The sequence below is a fragment of the Seriola aureovittata genome, chromosome 13 (assembly GCF_021018895.1).
Source record: "Seriola aureovittata isolate HTS-2021-v1 ecotype China chromosome 13, ASM2101889v1, whole genome shotgun sequence".
In the NCBI taxonomy this organism is placed as follows: Eukaryota; Metazoa; Chordata; class Actinopteri; order Carangiformes; family Carangidae; genus Seriola; species Seriola aureovittata.
Genome location: NC_079376.1, coordinates 7,087,570 through 7,110,000, shown reverse-complemented (window position 1 = coordinate 7,110,000; position 22,431 = coordinate 7,087,570). Strand labels below are relative to the sequence as shown.

Below are 22,431 nucleotides of genomic sequence, written 5' to 3'. Positions count from 1 at the left end.
GCTGCAGATTATTAAAATGTTTTGTCATTTAAATGGTTTAAACTTATCTCAGTGGCCCTTTAAAAATGGATGATAACAGGAAAAGACAGAATCTTTTGATAAACTGTCATCGTTTCAGTATTAAGAATGACAGCTCTGGCTCAGATAAAACGATTCGTGCTGATATCTCTAGATATAATGAGAAAAACCACTACTACACTGATCACTGGAGGAAGGATGGCCTCTCCCTCTCTCTCTCTCTCCTCATTTACACATGGAGACATCATGTTTCATCCCAGTAAAGCACTGTCCTGCATCAGTCCATCCATGACGAGGAGTGAAGCACGCCTGTATCGTTTGTTTTCTCACACACACAGTACATCATGACACCTTCAAACGCTCCCTCTCTGTCTTTAACTCACTGACAGACAGACACACACACACACACACACACACACACACACACACACACACACACACACACACACACACACACACACACACACACACATCAGTTTAGATTGAGGGCAAGGTGGAAAACATTATGCACAGCCATGCAGCCACGTGAGTTGCTACCATCTGTCTTTCATTACAGACCAGAGAGTCGGCAACTAATGACTCTTTTCAATATCAATTAATCAAGTTAATCAATTAATCTGTTAGTGTGTAAAATGTCAGAAAGCAGGGATAAATGTCCTCAAAGACATATTCTATTTAGGGCTGCAACTAATGACTACTTTCATGATTGATTAATCTGCCAATTATTTTCTTGCTTAGGCTATAAAACAATAGAAAAACATGGATACTAATCTATTCAGTTAATACCTTCAAAAGTCTTGTTTGTCTGGTCTACAGTTCAAAATCCAAAGATATATAATTCACTATAATGTAAGAAAAAAAAGCAGCAAATCCTCATTGAGATCCTGAAATCAGTGACTGTTTGGCTTTGTTGCTTGAAAATGACTTAAGCTAAAGTGACTCATTGCTTCAACTAATCAGTTCCATGCAGTGAAAGATACAGATGTTGAATTTGGGGGAAAAGAGTAGTTATTGAATTGGTACTCGGAGTCTGCAGATACACTGAGTTAAAGCTGAGACAGCTTATCATTTAGTAGATCAACAAAAAAATATTTGACTATTGATCGCTAGTTTAAGTTTTGGCAAAAACAACAAACATTCCTTTGTTCAAGCGTCACTTTTGTAAGAATTAACTGCTTTTTTATTTGATACTAAACTTAATATTTTGGTTTGTGTGACAAAAATATATTTGACACTGTGATGTGTGCTGATATTTTAGACCAAACAATGACTCAATTATTCAAGATTCACAATGGTACAAAACAGTGAAAAGCAGCAAATCCTCCTATTGAAAAGAAGCTGTAGTTTTTTGTTTTTTGCCCTAAAAATGACTTAAACCAGTCGCTGATTAAGATAATTGTTGTCAGTTAATTTTCTGCCAATCATGTAATCCGTTAACCGACTATTAGTTTCAGTTCAAAGTTAGTCATTGATTGGTTACAGTGGTGGTGGTGGTGGTGGTGTCTCTAGGCGAGTGTGTTTGCGTGTTAAGAAGCTCTGTGGTTGTTTGGATGTTGATGCTCTCTCACTCTCTCACACACACACACACACACACACACACTTCCACATTCCCCAGTCTTTGTGGCCTTCCAAGAGGCAGTGTGTTCAGCCAGGCTCAAGTTACAGCAGACAAAATCCTCTAACTCCATCTCTCACACACACACACACACACACACACACACACACACACACACACACACACACACACACACAACACACACACACACACACACACACACACTTTCAAGCATCCATCATCTCACAGACACATCCATTGAACAGGCCAGGGAGCAACAAGAGAGCATTGGTTTGTTGCTCTTCTGACGCATCCTGTATGACTCAGTGCTGTCACTCTCCACTGTCGGTAAGAGCAGGAAAAAGACGGGACAGTCAACTGAAAGACTATCTGTTAAATTCCAGGTTTGTCTGAACTGCCACAGTGTCCTTGAGCAATACATCCAGAACAGCATCTATGACAACGTTGTGAGACTGTTTGAAACCATGTGTGCTAGGAAGAAGAAGAAAAGACACATTCTCATCTCACTTCTAGATATTTAAAGAATAAAAACATAAAATAAAAATATAACAATAAAGACTCATGTGCAGTGATTAATGGACTACTCTGTTCAGTATCAACAACAAGCTGAATCTGCAATCTGACAAACACCTGTAGAACTGCCAAAGCCCCGCTCCACCAGTAGGAAGGAGGAGGAGCACAAATACACTCGCAGATTCACAGACACAAGCTTAACTGGATGGTTCTGAAATGTAAAGGAGACTTATATCAGTGTCAGCATCAAAGAGAAGAGGGCAATCCAACTTCGTCTATTAGTGGAACTTTCAAATAAAGTGGATTTCTGGGCTCCAGCAGCCTTTACACACTGTGAAATCAAAGCACTGAGGTCATTATGGGTCATCATTAAAAGATAAGACATTAAGCTGACTGAAGACGTTGCTCAAAGTGAGTGTGTGTGTGTGTGTATGTGTGTGTTACATCTATTCTAGGAGAATTCCAGAGGGGAGACCCTGTGACTGACCCCCACCTCACAGGATCTGACAGGATATCACCAACCCGACACACACACACACACACACATGAACACACATACACACACACATATAGGCTATATGCACATACACACAGAAACAAACACATGATGAAGTGTCAAAGGACACACACACACCTATATACACAGAAGACAGAACAGTGATATACTACCAGAAATACACCTTGGTTGATTATTTATCTTGTTTGTTGTTTTAAAAAAAAAAAAAGAAAAAGAATTACACATTTCTTTGGCTGGTGTAACACACTGAATTGCTGTTGTGTTTTAGAGGTGCTCACCATATGCAGTACCATTGGCTACAGTGACTAAACTGTTCTTTAAAGTCAAATATGAGGCTCTGATACAGACTGATAGGATACCGGTTTGCCAGTTACACCAAAAGTGCACTGCAAAAATATGTACATTAAAAAAACATAAAATTTCGGTGAGAAAATTCTGATTTCTGTGCCTGATTGGACTTCTGTGTCTCACATGAGTCTGTACCTTTATAGCCCGAGCAGAATTTGAAAAATTGGGTCGCCTTGCGCTTGCAAAATGAAGTTACCTGATCATACTTCAGGAGCAGCCTTCCTTCTCAGTGAAAAATCAGATTTCACTCACGTTTTTTTTTGTTTTTTTTTGCAGTGAGCAGGCTGGTCCCCCCCTTCAATGATCTGCCACAATCTCCGCGTCCAATCTCCGAAACTCTCCACTTTTGACACAACAGGAGGATCCCCCCCTCTAATGTGAATGAGGTGGCGCACGCACATGCAAAAACGCACGCACCCAATACGCGCGCGCAAACAGAAATACTTCACTAAACACGCCCTGGTTATCAAAAAACCCTGCAGCTGGAAAAATCAACCCGCACAGGCTCATATCACTGCCTTACAACGCACGAGCCGGCGGAGAGGACGGTAAACACACGGTAAAGTTTCCAAACAGAGAGAAGAGAAAAGACTCCGTTTGACACCATCTCTTACCTTTTTCTCTCCCACCCCCCCTTCACTCCTTCACTCCTTCACTCCCCTTCCCTTCAGCCGCTTCCAAACTCTGTCACGACGAGGCTCGCCGCAGACTGCGAAAATCAAACAGTCGCTTTTTCGGTAACCGGGGAACAGCAGAGAGAGTACGGACGTTTGCTCCAACATGCAGCGACTCCGTGTATGTGTGTGACGCTGTGAGTGAGTGTGTGTATGGAGGGGGTGGATATGTGAGTGTGTGTATGAGTGTGTTTGTGTGTGTGTGTGTGTGACAGCTCATGGAGAGAATGAGCAGAGAGAGGAGAACCGGGGAACTTAGGGGGAGTTCCCGTTAACAGAGCGGCGGGGCGGGGGCTCGAGGAGAGTGACAGGCCGACTAGTTTGTAGGTTCGCGGCTCATTAGCACCACAGGTGAAGAGTAACAAATACATTTATCCAAGTATTGTAGCTATATGCACTGTAGATTATGTGGTTGCATATAATTGTGATGTAGCTACTGGTATGCTACTTTAAATAGCAGCTTTTTCACTTTATACATATTGTACTATGGGGTAAATGTACTTCAAATTACTTGTTTTGTTCAATTAACTGTCCAAATATCAATTATATGTAATAGAGAAATAATATAACCAGCATATATTCACGTTTGAGATGCTAGAACTAGGGCCTTTTGGAATTTTTGCTTTAAAAATGACTTAATGCTTCATTGATAATCAAAATTATTGCTGAATAAATTTCTGTTAATCAAGTAATCGATTAATGAACTGCTTTTTTTCAATACTGGTGTCAATACCCTTTTTGAATTTTGATGCTGATGCCAATAATGATCATGAAAGTGCAAATTGACAAATATAAAAATGATTTCTCACAAAATAAGGCAACTTAACAAATGCATTAGTTTGTAAATAAACCTTAAGACAAATGAAACAGCAATATAAAACTGCCTGAATAAATTGAACTCTATAAGGAGAAAAATAAAATGTTATTTATTTATCGGGAAATATGACAAAATCTAAGAATCTAATCAGTCATCTGCTGTACAACCTGTCTTACTTGTTTGTTTGTTTTAAATAGAATAAACATATGGTCCTGACTCATGTGGCTAAACACTGTACAGTACTGCAGAACAATGACAGGTGTAGGACATACAACTGGTTCTCACAGTGGGGTCCAGGGATGTTTAGGGGTCATTTAGGAGGTTACTGTCACACCTGTTAATGTTCTCACTTTCAGTTTCACTATCACTGAGATGAATCCAGTGAGATAATGCATGAGAATGACTCCTTTAGTCATAGGTTTCAATATGACCTTTACTCTGTTCTTTCAAAATGTACAATTGCTGACAGTAATCAGCAACAAAACATCTTCTCATTTGGGGCCTGAGCTCCAAGGCCATAGTTTAGCCTTCAGTGGATGTAGCCCACTCATCACTGAAGCAGATAAGGATCTTGTAACAACCACAGTGTAAGTGTGGGAGATTTATGCCCAGGGCCTCTCTCAATAATCAATGAATTATACATGACAAAACTGAAGTGTAGTGTTCAAATCAGGCAGCAGGGATAGTTCAGCAACACAACTAATTTGGTGAAGTACAAGACAGAAGTCTGAAAATCTGTGTTTCTATGGAGACCAGGTAGTCGACTACAGCACGGACTGCAGATCGTGATACATTTATAAATGTAGATAAGAAGATTTTTTTTTCAGTTAGACAGTGATACCCTCATAATGACTTCAGGTGGAGAACAATACCCACAGTGTTGTGTTGTTGTTCTATAGAGACGTTACACGTGCATAAACTATTAGATGCACATGGTCAAAGGGGTCGACGGGACTCTGTGTCCTCCATCCATGTTATGAGAGGCGTTGATGACACTGGCGCCACTTGATCGTAGACTTTAAACCACAGTTTTAGCAGATGACCCATGAGGGCGAAAAAAAAACAGCTAAAATGGGATATGGTCTGTGGTTGCATTGCTGGCGGCGTAAAGTTACTGTGCCGATGATTGAGAGTAAGATCTGCTGATGGACGATGTGCGGTGGATTTGATTTAAAGCACCCCAGCACTTTACACATACACACACACTCCCAGAAACACACACCAACTCACACCTAAGATCCCCCTCTCCAAATCCTGCTGGAATGTGTCTCCTATAACAACATCAACTATCACAAGGCCTGCATCACATGACAAGAAGAGCCTGTTTGTGTGTATGTGTGTGTCCATATATCTCCGAGAGTGTGTGTGCACATCCTGGACAGTACCTTGTTCTGCCCATGGGGTAAAAATAAACACCAACACTCAAGTAGCGAAGGAACCTGTCCAGCGTTACAGGAAGAGGATCAGCTAGAGGAATAACAAGAATTCGCCTAAACATTTTAGACTGCTTACATAACAAATCCCTGGAGGCAGCAGAGAGCAAAATACAATTTTACCCTGCATCTAATTTTGTTTGCCATGCCCAGGAACTCTGCCCAGATACGTTACCACATATTGCACCCAGTAAAGAGCAGCAATAAAGTGAAACTTTAATGTTTCATTTCACCCAAATTACTAATTCAGCTCCAGTGGTATTTAGCCTCGGAGAAAGATTCGGTCTTATTTGCACAGTTTTTGAGATAGCATTCTTCAAAATTCTCTCTTTGTGCAATATTTGTACTGTATAGATAAGGTGTAGGGACATATGGGGGTTATGGCAAACAAAATATGATGAGGGTTAGGCAACAAAGTCTTGGGGATAATCATGAGGGGACCTCTGGTCTCCTGCATAAGTCAGATGCTGAATAGCTAGGCAAATGCAAATTTGCTAACTTTCAGCTTCAGGGGGGTTGAAACTGAACGTTGTGTAAAATAATATTAAAAAACTGATTATGTATGCTAAATTTTACATACAAATTCCTGTTTCTTCAGCTTAGCCAGCTAATTTTGGCTAGCATAGGTAGTACAAGCTAATGACAAGATTTTAGTGGGGCCAGGATCTGGTGAAAGTTTTCCAGTGTTCCTTTTGGTTTCAACCAAAAATATTAACCTTTTACTACTTTGACTTCACAAATCTCATGTCAATTGAGGCCTCATGTCAATTAAAATCATGTGAGAAAAGCTATTTTTTGATATTTAGATGAACCCATTTACAGCTTTTTTTCGCCCACAAGACACTTGTGACTTTAAGAGAAAAAAATATACCTTTAAGTCTGTTGTTTTGCATAAAATTCATTTTTAACATCGCCAATTCAAATCAATAAGCAGTTGGAGGCTAACAGTGTTTCATAATGAGAGCAGCTAGCTCTGTTAACAACAGGCCTTTGAGGGGGAAACCTGAGGAGCAGAGCAGCACCTCTTTCCCACAGAAAAGAAAAACACCTTGACTGAAATTCAGAAAATACCGAGCCATCCTGAACTGGTGATAGCTGCGGCACAGAGCTGAAAAAGAGATGGAGGAGAGAGGGCTGGAGGGACAAAAAGAAAAGCAATGAGGGTGCTGACACATCCTGACAAAATGGAACAGGGAGTGTCACTCAGCACCTCACACACTAATGGGCATACACTACATACACACATACGCATGCACACACACACACACACACACACACACACACACACACTCACATACATGCTGCACATGAGAGCTTTGCCTTAAGGACATGGCACCTGGATCTGAGCTTCTGCTGAAAGCAACAGATGCCAGAAATACAGAATCGCATATAGAGCCAAGGACAAGCAGGTCACACAACCATACTCACTTTCACACACACCACAGTTCAGTTATCCAGGCCCAAATCTGGCAGACAGAGGTGAGCTTATTAGTAATCCCAAGTTAATAAAACCCCTGACTGCATGTGCATTTTTACAAGGTGAGCCTGCCCGCCTGCGTACATATGTGCGCACACTATCAGCAGGCTTCCCAAACTCTGCATCTTCGTTAGTTTGGGTTTTGTCTCCACAGGGAAATGTTAGTAAAAGGGGAAGAGTTTTATTAGAGTGCTGCATGATACCAGCTGTCTGAACTGGCTCCCTTCTCCAGACCAAGACAGTCTTTCCCCCGTCCTCTAGCAGCTCCTCAACATTTCAATGTCCTCTACTGCTGTTCCTGTCTGCAAATGTTCTCATCCTTACATCTCTGAGGCGCTCAAGCTACAAATTTGCTAAAAGAAATCCCACAAGCCACAAACACAGACTTATGTGCTAATAAAATGGCAATTGCTCACATATTTATAATGTGGGCGTGCATGCTGGAGGTAAGCCCCCCCCTACCATATGTCTGAGTATCTGCCTATTTATCTATGTATCTTCTCTGGTTGCTGCCTACTGCATCACTCACACCCTCTCACCACCGCAACAGCTGCCTCTTGTCAACGTCGCTCTGCGGCAGCTGAGGACGAGGGGTGGAGTGCGAAATCGCATTTAACTGCCTTGGTTCTGGCCGAAGGGGAGTTGGGACGGCGTGGGGGGGGGGGGTTAACAGAACATCAGGATCCCATTTAGACCAGAGTGAGGCTCATGAGAGTGGGACAGGGTGTCGGCTGAGTATGCTGGGGGAGGAAGTGGGAGGTCATGTGTCTGTGCATGTTGATCTGTATGTTTTTTTAAAGCGTGCTTAATCACAGCTGCTCTGTTAATCTCTACTGCCTTGTGTGCATTTGTAAATTGTCTTTAATGTGGTGGTTTGTATTTGCCACTGTTTCCATCAAAGACTCTGTGGTTGTGTGTGACTGAGTCTCTCCTCAGCAGAACAGTACAGTACTGTCCTCACGCACCTCCAGGTTAAAGGTCAGGGCTGAGGCATGCGGCTGTCCACATCAGTCCCTGTCTGACACTTGACCTTTGAACTCTCTCTGCCCAGGCCTGCTGCCAGCCTGATGCTTTTTTCTTCACTGTGGGATGCACAAACTGAGGAAAACTGATGTGCCATCTACTGTTGGCTACAGTGGACAGACTATACCATCTGTCTTCTGTAGTCCAGGATCCCCAGGAGACCAACGGAAAACTTGACTCTGACAGTAACTAGATATGAGCTGGCTCTGAGTTGGTGGTGGAAAGATTTGGTTGGTTATGGAGGAGAGGAGACGGAAAAATGAGGGGAGAAACTGTGAAACCGGTAAAGAAGAGAGTCTAATTGACGTTCTTTCTGGCAGAGACCAGATCAGCATTGTGTAGAATAAATTGTATATAACCGTGTTGATTTCACTTTATATCTCCTCCTCACATTGACAGTAAAGCAGAGAGTTTAACTCACTCCAGAAGATAACATTAGTCAGAGACTGTATTCGCCTCTGGCTATTTTGTGTGGGCATTTAAGACAGTAAATGAGATTCGGAAAACATCTCTAATGTATTGTTGTTAGCTGGCCTGGGAATTATGACTCAGAATCAACTTAGCATAATGGACTTTCTGTTTATTTTTCATTAAATTATATGCAAATTGTGTGAAAAACTTACAAAGCAGATGAAGGAGAAACAGATGCAAGGTTTAAAATGTATCTACAGACAAGAGTGTATGACCACTTCTAGCATCTGAGGCTCTACTCAGGCTCAGCGGTGCTTTGAGCTAATCATGCCAGCAAGCTAACATGCTAATGATAACTAGAGATTAAACTATAATGTTTACCATGTTCATGGTATAAGTTGAGTGTGTTAGCATGCTAATTAGCACTAAACACAAAGCACACTCATGAACCAAACTATTGGACACTTACATAAATATCAAAGCAGAATTTCATGGCAATCCATCCAATGGTTGTCAAGACATTTCACTAAAAATCAATGATGTCAATAACCTGCAGCTAAAAGTAGGAAAGGTCATGGGAATACTAAAGTCTGTAGGATTCATCTGCTGGAATCCATGCATGTCCGTGCAAAGTTTTGTGGCATTGCATCAAATCGTTGCTGAGATATTTCAGGACCAAGAAACAGACCATCAGACTACTGACATCCTAAGAGCCACATGACAAGCATGGCTTAAAAAGGAGTGCAGATTCTCTGTAACGGATTAATGTAAGCAGATGGATCTTCTTCATTTTGGATCAGTTTTTCTCATTGTCACTGTCCACAGAGGTCTTTTTCTTTGGTAGCGCATCATTTCAATAAAGGAAATGAAAACCACATTACACATGTGTTAATAGCTGAGCATAGTGTGTGTGAATTCAGTCCAGGAGATGTTTGATTTCACCATGATCAACTCTGTTTCACATCCTCACTTCATTGCAGGCACAAGAACAAAGCCTCATTCCATGTTGCAAGATGTGATTTCAACAATTTGGGGCCACTTGAGTCAAACTGTGTATATAATAAGTGTGTATAATACAGATGTAGCAGAAGAATAATTATGTTTTTGTTATTCTTGAATGCAACCAAATACACACATACTCACTAATCCATCAGACAGAGCAAGCCATGTTGAAACAAATTAGCAACATGACACCATAATGGTTTTGCTCTAGAATATATAATAGAAAGTCGGGTGTGTATTTGCAGAGAAGTAAATGTTGCAATAAAGTTGAAGAATTACAAATGATAGGAGTCAACCTGGCTAAGATGATGGGTTTTTCTTCCTCAGCAGGAGAGCAAATAGCCTCCAAACAGCTAAGAACATTGTGCACTTGAACGCCTCGCACCAACGACAGCATGCAACCCGGCACAAAACCCGAGCCTCCTTCTGCTCCCGTTCTCTCAGAGGTAAACACCTTGCATTGCAGAGGGCAAAATAACAACAGGTTGTTGTTTGTCATTTCAGAAATAGTCTGTGTTGCAGCTGAAGCATACCAACTGGCCTGCTGTCCATGACATTCCTAAATACCACAATACATTATTGTCACTGTGTATGTTCGAGTGTGTGTGTGTGTGTGTGTGTGTGTGTGTGTGTGTGTGTGTGTGTGTGTGTGTGTGTGTGTGTGTGTATGTGTGTGTGTGTGTGTGTGTGTGTGTGTGTGTGTGTGTGTGTGTCTGTGTGTGTGTGCCCAGTGAGTCCTGTAAGGCAAAGGCAATACATTGTATCCTTATGTGAGGTGTGTTTAAAGGATCCATTTAAATTAGAAATAAAATGGGAATGTCAAACATTAAACATTAACATTTAAAATTTGATTTATCACAGCTGTAATACCACAGAAGAAGTCTGTAGTGTTTCCTATGTCACTGATTCTGCTCTCTGTAACAAGTAGAAGTCCATACTACTCTTCAGCTACATTTCTCCAGCTTTTACAATGACAACATAATCAAGAATCCACCTTACAGAGCAAGTGATTCCAGATAAATGTATCTCTATCCTTATCTTTAATTTCTTTAGTGAGTCAAATAGATAAAAGTGATAAATAAAATGGGAATTCAGTCTGATCATTGGGCTGCTTTTTTTGGTGGCTGACCAGTGCTGCTTCATCAGAGTGTGTAGGAAGCCTATCAAGCTGCAGCATTCATTTTTAGTATCAAAAGCTCATTTCCGTGGCGTCGTGTAGCGTAGTGGTCTAAGCAGGCGCCCCATGTGTAGAGGCTACAGTCCTCGCTGCAGTTGGCCCCGGTGCAAATCCTGCATCGGACGGCCTTTCGCTGCATGTCATTCCCCCTCTCTGCCTCCCTGTTTCCTGTCTCTCTCCACTATACTATCAAATAAAGGCATAAAAAGCCCAAAAAATTGGGAATGATGTCAGTTAGCTTTTAGGTGAAATGTCACTCTATCCTCTTGTTGTTTCAACTATCCAACCCTGGTGGCAGGTTACATATATTCAGAGCTTCATGATGGATCCCTGTTGTGGATTGCGTATTCCCAGAATTATCAAAGAAGGGCAACATCAACCTGAAAAGAGGTCTGATCAGTCAGTACAGGTGGTGAACGTGCTTAACATTTCAGAGAGTGAAATCTCTGTTTATAATGATGAAATTGAAACATTTTACCTGGACCCAGCTGAGATAAAGTGCACTTCACTTCTTATTTTCTCCTGATGCACTCAGACACATAAGCCTAAGCCATAATAAGCACAGGCGCGCATTCATCCCTGAGCAGTCATACTCGTCCAAGCCGCTGTCAGCATCCCCGTTGAAGTGTCTCTGCCTCTCAGACACATTCAGGAAGAACATTCCTGATTTTACATGCACATTAGCTACATCAAGATAATGTAAATTATCTGTGCAGAAGAAGTGATTTCATCTTTTTGGGAACACATTCAGAAGATTAAAAGGGAGTGAAGACAAAAATATCTTGTTCGAGCTAAAGGAACCAACTGTGCCTGTGACAGACCCAAATAATAAAACTACTGTGTGCGCATTTTCTTTTCACCACTGCCAATTAGCCAGTGTTCTGTCATTTCTTCTTGAAGCATGACGTTGTAAAACATCCGTTGCATCTTTTCATCCAAGTCCTGGTTAATTCCTGATACATTTCAACTGCAGGGGCTGGAAACTAAGATTGGAGAATAACAGAGTGAAAGCAGTTAGTTCAAGGCAGTTTTTATTGATAAAATATCTCACTACAGTCGACCCAATAATTTGTCCTCAAACATGTGTGTCAAGGCTGTGTCAGGAAAGAGTGAACAACGAGACGGGACCTCACTGAAATGGAAAACCTCCATTTCTGCCTCATGCGTTTAGTCATGTTAAATGACCATAAGTGTAATTCCAGTCAGCGACACAAGAGAGGGGCCCTCTCTCTGCCCTCCATACCACAGACTGGAGGGAGACGCCAGACGAACACACAGGAGGGAGGGAGGGAGGGAGGGAGAGAGGGAGGGGGCAGGAAGAGGGAATTTTAATGCACACTCTCTTACACCACACACACACACGCACACAAACACGAAAGCACATATATCACATTAGCGTTTACAATTTAAGCTTTCTGCTGACACTCTCATTCAGAGGGATTTTTGGAAAGTGAGCAATTACGGCATCTGTGTCTGACTTAAACTGATCTTTTGAGTGTGAAACACTGACCCCCCCGTAGGATTTAGGATTACAAGATGACGGCAAAAAAAAAAAAGTGTGTAGTTCTGTGCATCATGAATAGGGGAGAACGGGTTAAGTCGAGTCAGTGGGTGAAATGAGCCACCTTGTGTCTCAAGGTAAGCATAAAAAGTAATAATGGTGAGTAATCATGTGACAACAAATTAAGGAAGTATAGTTCACATTACTCAGTCTGTTCCTCAATCCATTGACTCAAGCACATGGAGAGAATGGTAAGCAAACCAGAGGGAAAAAAAATATTATTTTTGTCATGTCACGGGAATTCATTGTGTTCCCAAAGTTATCAGTCTAGTATCTTTTGTTTTGAGGGTTTGCTAAATGGCATTAATAAAAATCCAAATTAACTCAAAGTTGTTTGATTTTGTATAATTTTTATATTAGTATTAACAGTGGGGCTATATTTACCCCATCCCCATGTTCATTTTACCCTTACCTTGGGACAAGTTGTGCCACTGTGACCCGGAGGAGGGGGATAAGTCATGCTGGCAGCTACAGCTCGGGGCTCGGCTCCGGGCGGAGTGGAGGCAAGCTTGCTGCCTTCCCTGGCATCTAGCTCGGGGGCTAGCTAATATAATAAACATAAAAATAAACATTCAGCAACTCTGTAATTTCATATCACATAACATATGTTCACTGTTAATATGATGAAGAAAAACTTTTCGTTGTGTGATTTAAAAAAAACTGACATAACTGACATAAATTTCCAGTCAGACAAAGGTCATGTGATAGTTATTTTGTGTCAGGTGTACTTGGAACATGTTATTGTACTAAACTAAAAGTTCTGTGTGCAAGCTGTTTCCAATAAACTTTTAAGTTGAATGAGCGAATTGGGATTTAGGCTATGCATGAAGCAATGCAGCTCAGTCTTTCTGCATTTGCACAATATGATTCATATTTAAACTTTTTTTTCACTGCTTACATCCCATTGAGCTTTATTCAGAAATTGCATTTTTTCAGATAACCTGTTTTAATTTCCATGGGTACATATCAACCATATCATTAAATATTAAAAGTGGCTCAGGCTATTCTCCTCTAACTGTAGCTGCAGTCAGACTGAACTGTATTAGTTGCAATGTTACCATGGCAGAAATTAATAGTACCACTTCTGCAGCACAAGCCACCTCCACCCATATGCTTACTGTGGAGCAAATCGTCTGTTGTCTGTACCATAATATGCATTATAAAAACTCTACATACAATTTCTACCAGGTTACACTGTAAGCTAAAGTAGCATAAGGCACAGATAAAATCCTTTGTATGATGATGGCAGAAAGAGGTTAAACAACATAAGAGTGCATTAAAGGAGTAGTTTGACATTTTCATAATTGTATGTATGGTAAATATGGCGCTGTAAATGAGAGAATGTTAGCTTAGCTTAGCCTGAAGACCAGACACTGCTTGCCTGGCTCTGTCCAAAGATAACAAAGCCTTCATGCTAGCAGCACTAAGGTTTACAAATAAACACGTTACATGTTTGTGTAAAAATATCAGATGATCATTTTTGCAGTGTGTTTCTATGTGTTATCATATTATGTGACTATTTCTTGGCCAGGAGCTGAAACTTTCTGGAGTCTCTGCTGGTTGCCAGGCAACTGCCAGCTCTGAAATAGACCAGCACATAACTCCATGTAAAATCACAAATTGTCATTTTTACACCTAAGTTTTGGGACTCATCACACAAACAACAAATAAGTTGTTAATTAGTGAGCGTTTGAGGGGCTTTCTGCTGAGCTAAGATAACCAGGTCTCGTCTGAGGCCCTATGTTGAGTAGACAGACAAGAGAGAGGCATCGCTCTACTCATCTAACTCTTGGCAAGAAAGTTAATAAGCTTATTTTACAAAATGTTAAACTACTCATTTGAGTCTTTACAGCCATCTGGAGTTCATGTGTGAGGTCATGGTAGAAGGTCATTACCCCATAACATTTGCTGAGCAACTCAACCGCACAAACAACACATGTTCTTACATTTTGACTATTTCCAATACTCACACAAATTGCATTAACAATTCTTATCAAGTTTTGATATAAAACATTACGAACTCTTTTTTTTATTTATTAAAGAGATCACTATGACTTTCTGTATTCACCTTGCCATGTCCTGAGAACCCCACTCCGGTTTTCCAAGAGGCTAATCTGACATGGTCTAGTGGTCTGGCTGCTATGTTTTGGAAAACGGGCCCAGTGCAGGGGTCAGATCCTCATCAGCTCTGATGTTTGTTTACATTCTCACACAGGGCCACCAGGGACAGACAGTGGCCATTTAAAAGTTAAACCGTGGGAAGAAGCAGGGCGATAAATAGCACAGAGAGAGAGAGAGAGAGTGAGGCAGCGATACTGAGACTCTTTGCCCTGTCTACACAGGGGGCTGTGGCACTATTGACTGCACTGTGCTGCTCTTTGCCTTTCTGTGACTGTGACCTGAATTCTGACCAATCTTAAAAATCTGCCACGGGGCGTCACTGTGGCATTAGTGGTCTAGGATGCAGACCACATAACTACAGTGTCCTTGATTCAAAATGGCCAAAAGAATAAACTTGAAAACAAGAAAATGTATTGCTGTCATGCCAAGTCATTTCTGTAATTGATTTAAAAGTCATGCATGCAACAAATTCTCCCTGGTGGTTTTGATATTTCAGTGATTTCTCTGATTTCTGTGCTGGCCCAGTGTAAATATTCAACACTACTGATTTTGCTGGACACTTCAATGTCAAAAAAAACCTCTTTTATCTAAAAACAGATGCAGAAACAGAAAAGTCCGATTTCACAGCACTGAGGAGGGATCGATAGCCTCTGAACGGTAACTTTCACCATTAATGCCTTCCAGTGAGACCTCAGTCCACTATTGATATCTTCACATGAACAGGGATCAATAGTCAGTGAGAAAGGTGCTCTTGATTTTTCCGCATGTACAGGAGCGTCACTCCATCACACTTCATTTACCCTCCTGTTCAAAGCTTTTAAAAAATGCAATCAATAGGGTTTTATTGCAGTTTGTTTGCTTTTTAACCACATCATTGAAATAACTGTTGTAATTGGCCTTTACAGCATTGACAGCATGAGGAACTTTTTAATGTTAATGATAATTAACTAATGGTAACAGTCAATACTCATTTATCACCAATTCATAATTACCAATTAACTAAGAGGCTGTGTATTAAAAAGAGTAGATGCACTATGGTTTCATTAGCAGTTATTAAACTTCTAGGAGCATATTGCTTTAATGGCTTGTTGCATCAACAGGAAATTGTCAAATTAAGAGTTGCATAAAGTGTCTAAAGTAACCCTTGAAGAGGAGGCAGCGTTGTTAGAAAGTGAAAGTGAAAAGAAATGATTAATTTGGAGAGAACTCACCTCCATAGGTTATATTCTATTTCTCATGGGGGAAAAAAAGGAAATAAATTTGATTAGGTACCTTTTTTTTTTTTTTTTTTTTTTTTTTTTTTTTTTTTTACAGTTGAGTAAAGATTTTCAATTATTAAAGCTATAAAATAATAATTAAACATATAACGTTATAATCTCCACGCCAACTTTTATTCCTTCAGTGATTATATCTTCACTTTACATTGTCTAGTAAAAATATGGATAAAATGAGATTTAATGTGTGGAGTCCTGGCTGCAGTCTGCAGCTCTATTGTGCCTCGCCGTGGTCACATATATGTAATACAACTTTGTTCAAACCAAACAGCTGTCACATAAAAACTCAATTTCCCAGATGCCCATTCGTAGTTGCCTTTCTACCTGCCAAAATAAAAGCATGAATCTTGTCAAATTTCTTGATAAAAAAACAAAACCTTTTAAGTTTCAGGATGAAGAAGACGGCAACAGTAACTAAAGGGAAACAACTGTAATTATTATTATTATTTACTGACTGCAAAGTGATGACTAAAGGCTTGATTCACAATTCACAACTGATTTCCTGGAATAGGTAAAAGCTGCATTAGAACAAAATGTCAGAAACTTGGGTGGAAACGTTTCTGTCAAACAAAAAATGACCCACTGAAAATATAAGAATACGATTTTATTTTGAAGTTTTGCAACGGAAGTGTTTAATTCCATGCTTCTTGGCTTTATAGTACGTTTCTAGTGCTAACTCTGGGCCCTGGTTGGCCCTCCCAGTCCTCCTCAGACCTGCAGAGTCAAATCAGCCAGTACCAGCTGCAGCCAGCAGAGTCGTCCTGGATCCTCAGTCCTCTGGATGTGAGCACAGGGGCTTTTCATGAGTCACTGAAAATACTGGAGCTGTCACATTCAAGATGAGGCTGAAGCCAGTTGTCCTTACGGTGTTACTGACGGTGGCTGTCGCTTATTACGTTTACATCCCGCTGCCTGATGCCATCCAGGAGCCGTGGAAGTTGATGATGCTGGATGCTGGGTTCCGGGCAGCGATGCACCTGGTAAGAGAGGAGGTGTTTTCATAGGGAATAAATTCTGGTGCATGTTAAGGTGGTAAATGGACTGTTGTCACAAACAGGTGAATGCAGCAGGTGTGCAACTACACATTTCTTTTTAGCTAAATAAAGAATATATTATTGACAGGAGGTGCTGCATGCATGTGCTGTATGTTAACAGCTACTGTACTATCAGGTGTGAAATAGTGTGATAGTGTCGCCTGGTAACCTTCAGCACATTTACACACCTTCCCTCTGGACACTTGGACTTTAATCCCACTGACTAACCCTGTGTTGGAATTATGTCAGCCCTGAAAAACCCAAGCATAATATAGGCCACTACAGTGCTTGTTGGGGCTAAGTAAGAAGATAATAACTGCATGATCAGTATCTTACAATGTATATTTATTTAATATGAACATGCATGTGAGGTGTGAGGTGTAAAATCAGAAACCTGAAGCCCATCATGTCCTGAACCATGCACCGGTATAAACTGAAGTTAAGTGTAGTCCACAGTGCTTCTCTTCACCAGACGATAACATGTCTCTTCATGGCTGTATCGATTAGGGCTCATTCGTAACAGCAGGGTAAAATGTACAAACTTCGTGAAAGGGCTTTTTCTGTCCCTGAACAGTTTTTGCTTTTGAATTTTTCACACAGTTTGTCACAGTTCTAATCATCAGAGAGTGACTTTTATTCTGGGCCTACATGAGGACAATGAGCCTTTCACATTCACCTTTGATCTACATTTCAAAAGTGGCTGTCTAGGTAGTCAGTCATGATATCAGTTTCATGTTACCACACAGTTTGGCGGAGGCTGCAGAATGATGTGCTGTACTTATAAGGTGTTTACTCAAAATCAGATCATACTCTATACACAAGTCATTTAATATTTTGTATGCTGTATGTTTAAGAGGAAAAATGCACTGAGATAAGGTGGTTTAACATGTTTACTAAGCAAATAATCCTAATTCAAACATTTTCTAAATCAAATTCAGTTAGCTGTGTTTTTTAAAATGTGTCCCTCTAACCTTTAAAACAGTTCATACACAGCATATACTTTGTCTATAATGTACTCTAGAAGAAGAAACCAAACTGATCTTCAACTGCTTTAAATTGCAGGTGAAAGCATGATATTGATGACAGAACAGAAAAGAATATAATACAATGCAACTGTATTAAACGTCGGAGAGGAAAACTGTCGTTCAACAAAACAAAAGCAGCACAAGAACATGCAACATATAGAACAAAGTACTTGAAAGAAGTATACAATACAGCACACGAGTAATAAAGTCAGATAAAATACCTCAAAGCATTTAAGTTGTGTGTAGTCTACAGTGCTTCTCTTTACCAGACGTAAAGTTAAAATATAACTTCTTTTTTAATATTTCAACTAGGAAAGTTTAAATAAGATCTGTGACTCAGTTTTTTGCTGCACTCAGAATGACACACTTCTGTATTCCAAGTGCAGTCAGTTAATAAAGTAGATACAATGGCATCGATCCAGTGCAGGGCCAGTACTGACTTTATTTAGCTTTAGATCAGGTGTCAGCTACTGTCGTTATAAGAAAAGTGTTTGCACTATCGGTCTCATTCATTCAGTTTTTAGTGTAACAGCAATCCAGACAAAAATGATTCCAGTGATTTTACAGTGTGAGAAGAAGGGAGCACTGGTCCTGGTTCTGTGTTCAGTATCAGCAGGTACAGAGCTGAGGTATTGGAATCGGTATTGAGAGAGAGAGAGTAGGTGGATCCCTGACTGAAAGTCAAAGTCAAATGTTTCTTCGCATTAATAAACATTTTCAGCCAAAGTGATAAAACTATTATTACAATGAAACTATTAGCTGGCTGGATCTAAGGCCTCCCTGTGCCAAGCAGCTGTGTGTTCTGGCCTTGGTTGAGACAGTCTGAGTGTCGAGACAGTCTGAGGTTATTGGGGGAGAGGGCAGACACATCAGTAAGACAGAGCGCAGGAGGACAGAGGCGACTGGGTGAGACAGTTCTGCCAAAAGAGGGATGCATTTTCTCTTTTCCCATATTCCGTTCTTGTACCCGCTGTGTTCACTCTTTGCCTAAAAATACCCTCAATCTTTCCTTCTCAGGCTTCTTTGAAGGACTGGCTGGGCTTGGACCATTATGTCAAGTCTATCAGGCGGACCACAGAGGGCTTTGAGGGCATGATAAAGGGGCTGGACACTTCTGAGTCCAACGGAGGGGTCATGCCCGGAGTGAAGGTCAGCGACATGACTTTCGCCGGCATCCCGGTCCGACTTTATGAGCCCCCGGCTGGAGGGGAGGGCCATCTGAGGAGAGGGTTGATGTTCTTCCACGGAGGAGGCTGGGCCCTCGGCAGTGCCAGTGAGTGTGGACGTTACCGTCTTAAAGTATAATCAAGAGTGAATCCTTAAAATAGAGAGACCTACAGAATTTCATCCCACAGTCTTCTGCTGTTTTTTTTTTAACCACATAATTACAACTTTTTTGCACTGCAGGTGCAGGTTGTTCCAACAGTGCGAGTAACACAATATGCACACATTTTCTCTGTCAGTTCCGTGTGTCTTTTCTTGCCCTTTGCCCAGTATCACTCAGTTTGAAAAAGGCTCGTTTTAAGAGCTTTGTTTATTTAATTTTGTATTTTAAATGGGTTGTAAATGCAACTATAGATGCAACATTAAGATCTCAAGTTTGGCCAAAACCTCTAAGAGGAATGATTTGTCCAGATTCAACAAGGGGAGTTTGTGTAGTAACTTTCTTTTGTGCCTTCCTGTAAATTTTCAAATAAACTGATGATTCGACAGGACATCACTTTTGTTCATTTGACTTTTCCACTCTCCTCCATCCTTCGCTCCGTCTCTCTCTCACCTCCCCAGAGAAAGGGTCATATGATGCCATCAATCGCATGGTTTCAGATGAGCTCAACACTGTCGTGGTCTCTGTTGAGTAAGTGTGTTTCAACATTTCCTCTGCTCATAGAGAAAGTAAACTGATCCTCCTGCAGTGGCGTTATCCTTTATGTATAGAACATGTGCTCACAATCATATGCTTAAACTTTCTAAACCTCAAGTAAATCATCATTTACGATCAATGTCTGTGTAGGTATCGCCTGTATCCAGAGGTGCATTTTCCAATGCCATATTTAGACTGCCTCGCTGCTGCCAAACACTTCTTGTCCTCAGAGATTCTGGCAAAGTACGCAATCGACCCCGAGCGTGTGGCCGTGTCAGGAGACAGCGCCGGAGGAAATCTGGCTGCTGCAGTCGCTCAGGAGGTAAAAAGAAGCCATCTCCTGTAGAAATGTGTGTCAGATTCTAAATATAATCCAATGGATTGAAGTGCAAAGCCTCTTGTGTGTCTTTATGTTCTCCAGATTTCCATAGACGACACTGTGACTGTGAAATTCAGTATCCAGGCTTTGATCTACCCGGTGCTCCAGGCTCTGGACTTCAACACGCCCTCCTACTTGCAGAACCAAGACATGCCCATCCTCTACCGGCCCGTCATGGTTCGTTTTTGGCTGCAGTACTTCGGTGCTGACCTCTCCCTGCAGCCCCAGTTGCTAGTGAACAACCACAGCTCCTTGCACGACTCAGCCATCACCCCTGAGCTGAGGTCACGACTAGACTGGACCGTGCTCCTGCAGCCGAAATACAGGAAGACGTACAAGCCCCTCATCGTGGAGAGAGGTTCACAGGGGCTCGTGAAGGAGGTGCCGGGGCTGCTGGATGTGCGGGCGTCACCACTGCTGGCAGGACCAGAGGTTTTGGCGAAATGCCCTCGGGCGTACATCCTCACGTGCGAGTATGACGTGTTGAGGGATGATGGGCTGATGTACGCTCGGCGCTTACAGGATGCAGGGGTCACGGTAACCAACGAACACTACGAGGACGGCTTCCACGGATGTTTCAGCTTCATAGTCTGGCCGTTGGACTTTGATGTAGGGAAGAGGGCGCTCAGAGGTTACATCAACTGGCTCCAGAACAACTTGTAAGAGTGTGTGTGCATGTTTGTGCAAGTGAGTAATGGGTGCATGCATGTGTGTGTGTGTCACTGATACAAATGCACTACCCCTTGATTTGTGAATTATAGACTTGATAAAGGGCTCTTACATCTATTTGCTCTTTGTGTTAAAAATATAAAAGCTCAGGGCCCTCATGCGCACACACACACACACACACACACACACACACACACACACACACACACACCAGTTTTACAGTCTGCTGACAGTGGAGAAGGGCAAATATATTAACATCAAATAACATCACAGCCACAAGTTTAAAAGTCATAAGCTGGTTCCACATCAGTACAAACTTTCATATCCACACGACAAACAACGCACGAGAAGTACATGATTTTCTATTTTTTAATTTAAAAATCATAACCCCCCCAATCAAAAGTTGATGTCAGCAGTGGTTGGTTCTCTTGTTGTTGACATGAAACACAACTGACAAAGACATTTGTAAATTGATATTCTTTCTTTCAAATAAATATGGAATTCATTACCTTTCTTAAGGACAGTATTTAACTTTGTGTGTGTTTGACAGCTGTAGTAAACACCCATCTCATGCTCCCTAGTCCCTGCACGACAATAAGGTGAGGTCTTCCCTGACAAATGATGCTGCCACTTGACAATCACAAAGAAAATGCACTGTTTCCTTCAGCTTTACTCCAGTTATTACCCACTCTGTGTTGTAGCTACGGGATATTGTAAGTATCTGCCCTTAGGCTGCTATGAAAGAAATGTTTTGCGGTTTAAATGCCTGAGTAAGGATAACTATGGAACATGAATTAATCACTGAAGTTGCATTCACTTGTCAGTTGCCCTTCCAAAAAGTAGTGGTATTAACCCCAGCGCCCCTACTGGCTGTACTGGCTCTGCTGGGTCAGCACTGTAAAGTTGTCTAAGGTCTTTGTCAGACATCTACATGAATGAAATCACTCCTGAAAAGTCGGAAAGTAACATACATGACACCTGAGGTGCAGCAGTTATTCAAACTGAGAATCTCCCGAGATTCATTTCACATGACACAAATTCCCTCCTGTGATTTATTGAAGGTTGTCAATAAAAACATCACATCAAACTCATGAAGCACAGCTTTTTTTTTTCTGTTTATTGGTTAACTTAAACCAAAGTTCCATCTGCAAACACACTGTTAGTGTAGCATACCAGCAGTCTGTGATTTTAAGTATATGTCAAAAGTTATTTTCTTACCATGTGTGTTTTGTTTTCATTTTCAGCGAGTGACATTCACGTTTCCCAAAATACCTTTTAACTCATAGTAAAAGGTGTGACTTTACCTGCAGGTTGTGTGTGACAGAAGTGACTGTTTTGCTAGTGATTGTTTCCAGGATGCTCATGCATTCATTAATCCTCCAGCCTACAGTTTTTATAATGCACCTTTAGTTGCTCCAAATTTGCATTGAAATGTGTGTAAATTGCAGATTGTTTTTTTTCTCTTCTCCTAATCACAAATATTTTCATAAGTCTGAAGCTAACTCCTCCAGGCCTAACGTT

At 41.1% G+C, this 22,431-nt stretch overlaps 2 protein-coding genes across 4 annotated transcripts in view; one reads left to right on the top strand and one right to left on the bottom strand.

The window, feature by feature from the left end:
- Window positions 1–3,851, bottom strand: part of ppp2r3a (protein phosphatase 2, regulatory subunit B'', alpha) — a 63,268-nt gene extending 59,417 nt beyond the window's left edge. The window contains exon 1 of one of the 3 annotated variants that reach the window (XM_056392921.1): window positions 3,587–3,851. The gene's annotated coding sequence lies outside the window, so the exon portion shown is untranslated. Of the gene's footprint in view, window positions 1–3,168; window positions 3,531–3,586 lie in introns of those variants that run through there. The other 2 variants (XM_056392922.1, XM_056392923.1) reach the window with 2 other exon arrangements.
- A 12,733-nt stretch (window positions 3,852–16,584) lies between these two features.
- LOC130179920 (neutral cholesterol ester hydrolase 1-like) lies at window positions 16,585–22,001 on the top strand. The gene is made up of 5 exons (XM_056393073.1): window positions 16,585–16,922; window positions 19,019–19,274; window positions 19,787–19,856; window positions 20,013–20,184; window positions 20,284–22,001. The coding sequence occupies exons 1-5, from the start codon at window positions 16,782–16,784 to the stop codon at window positions 20,902–20,904; spliced, it is 1,260 nt and encodes a 419-aa protein (XP_056249048.1). The 5' UTR covers window positions 16,585–16,781; the 3' UTR covers window positions 20,905–22,001.
- Window positions 22,002–22,431: the final 430 nt, after the last annotated feature.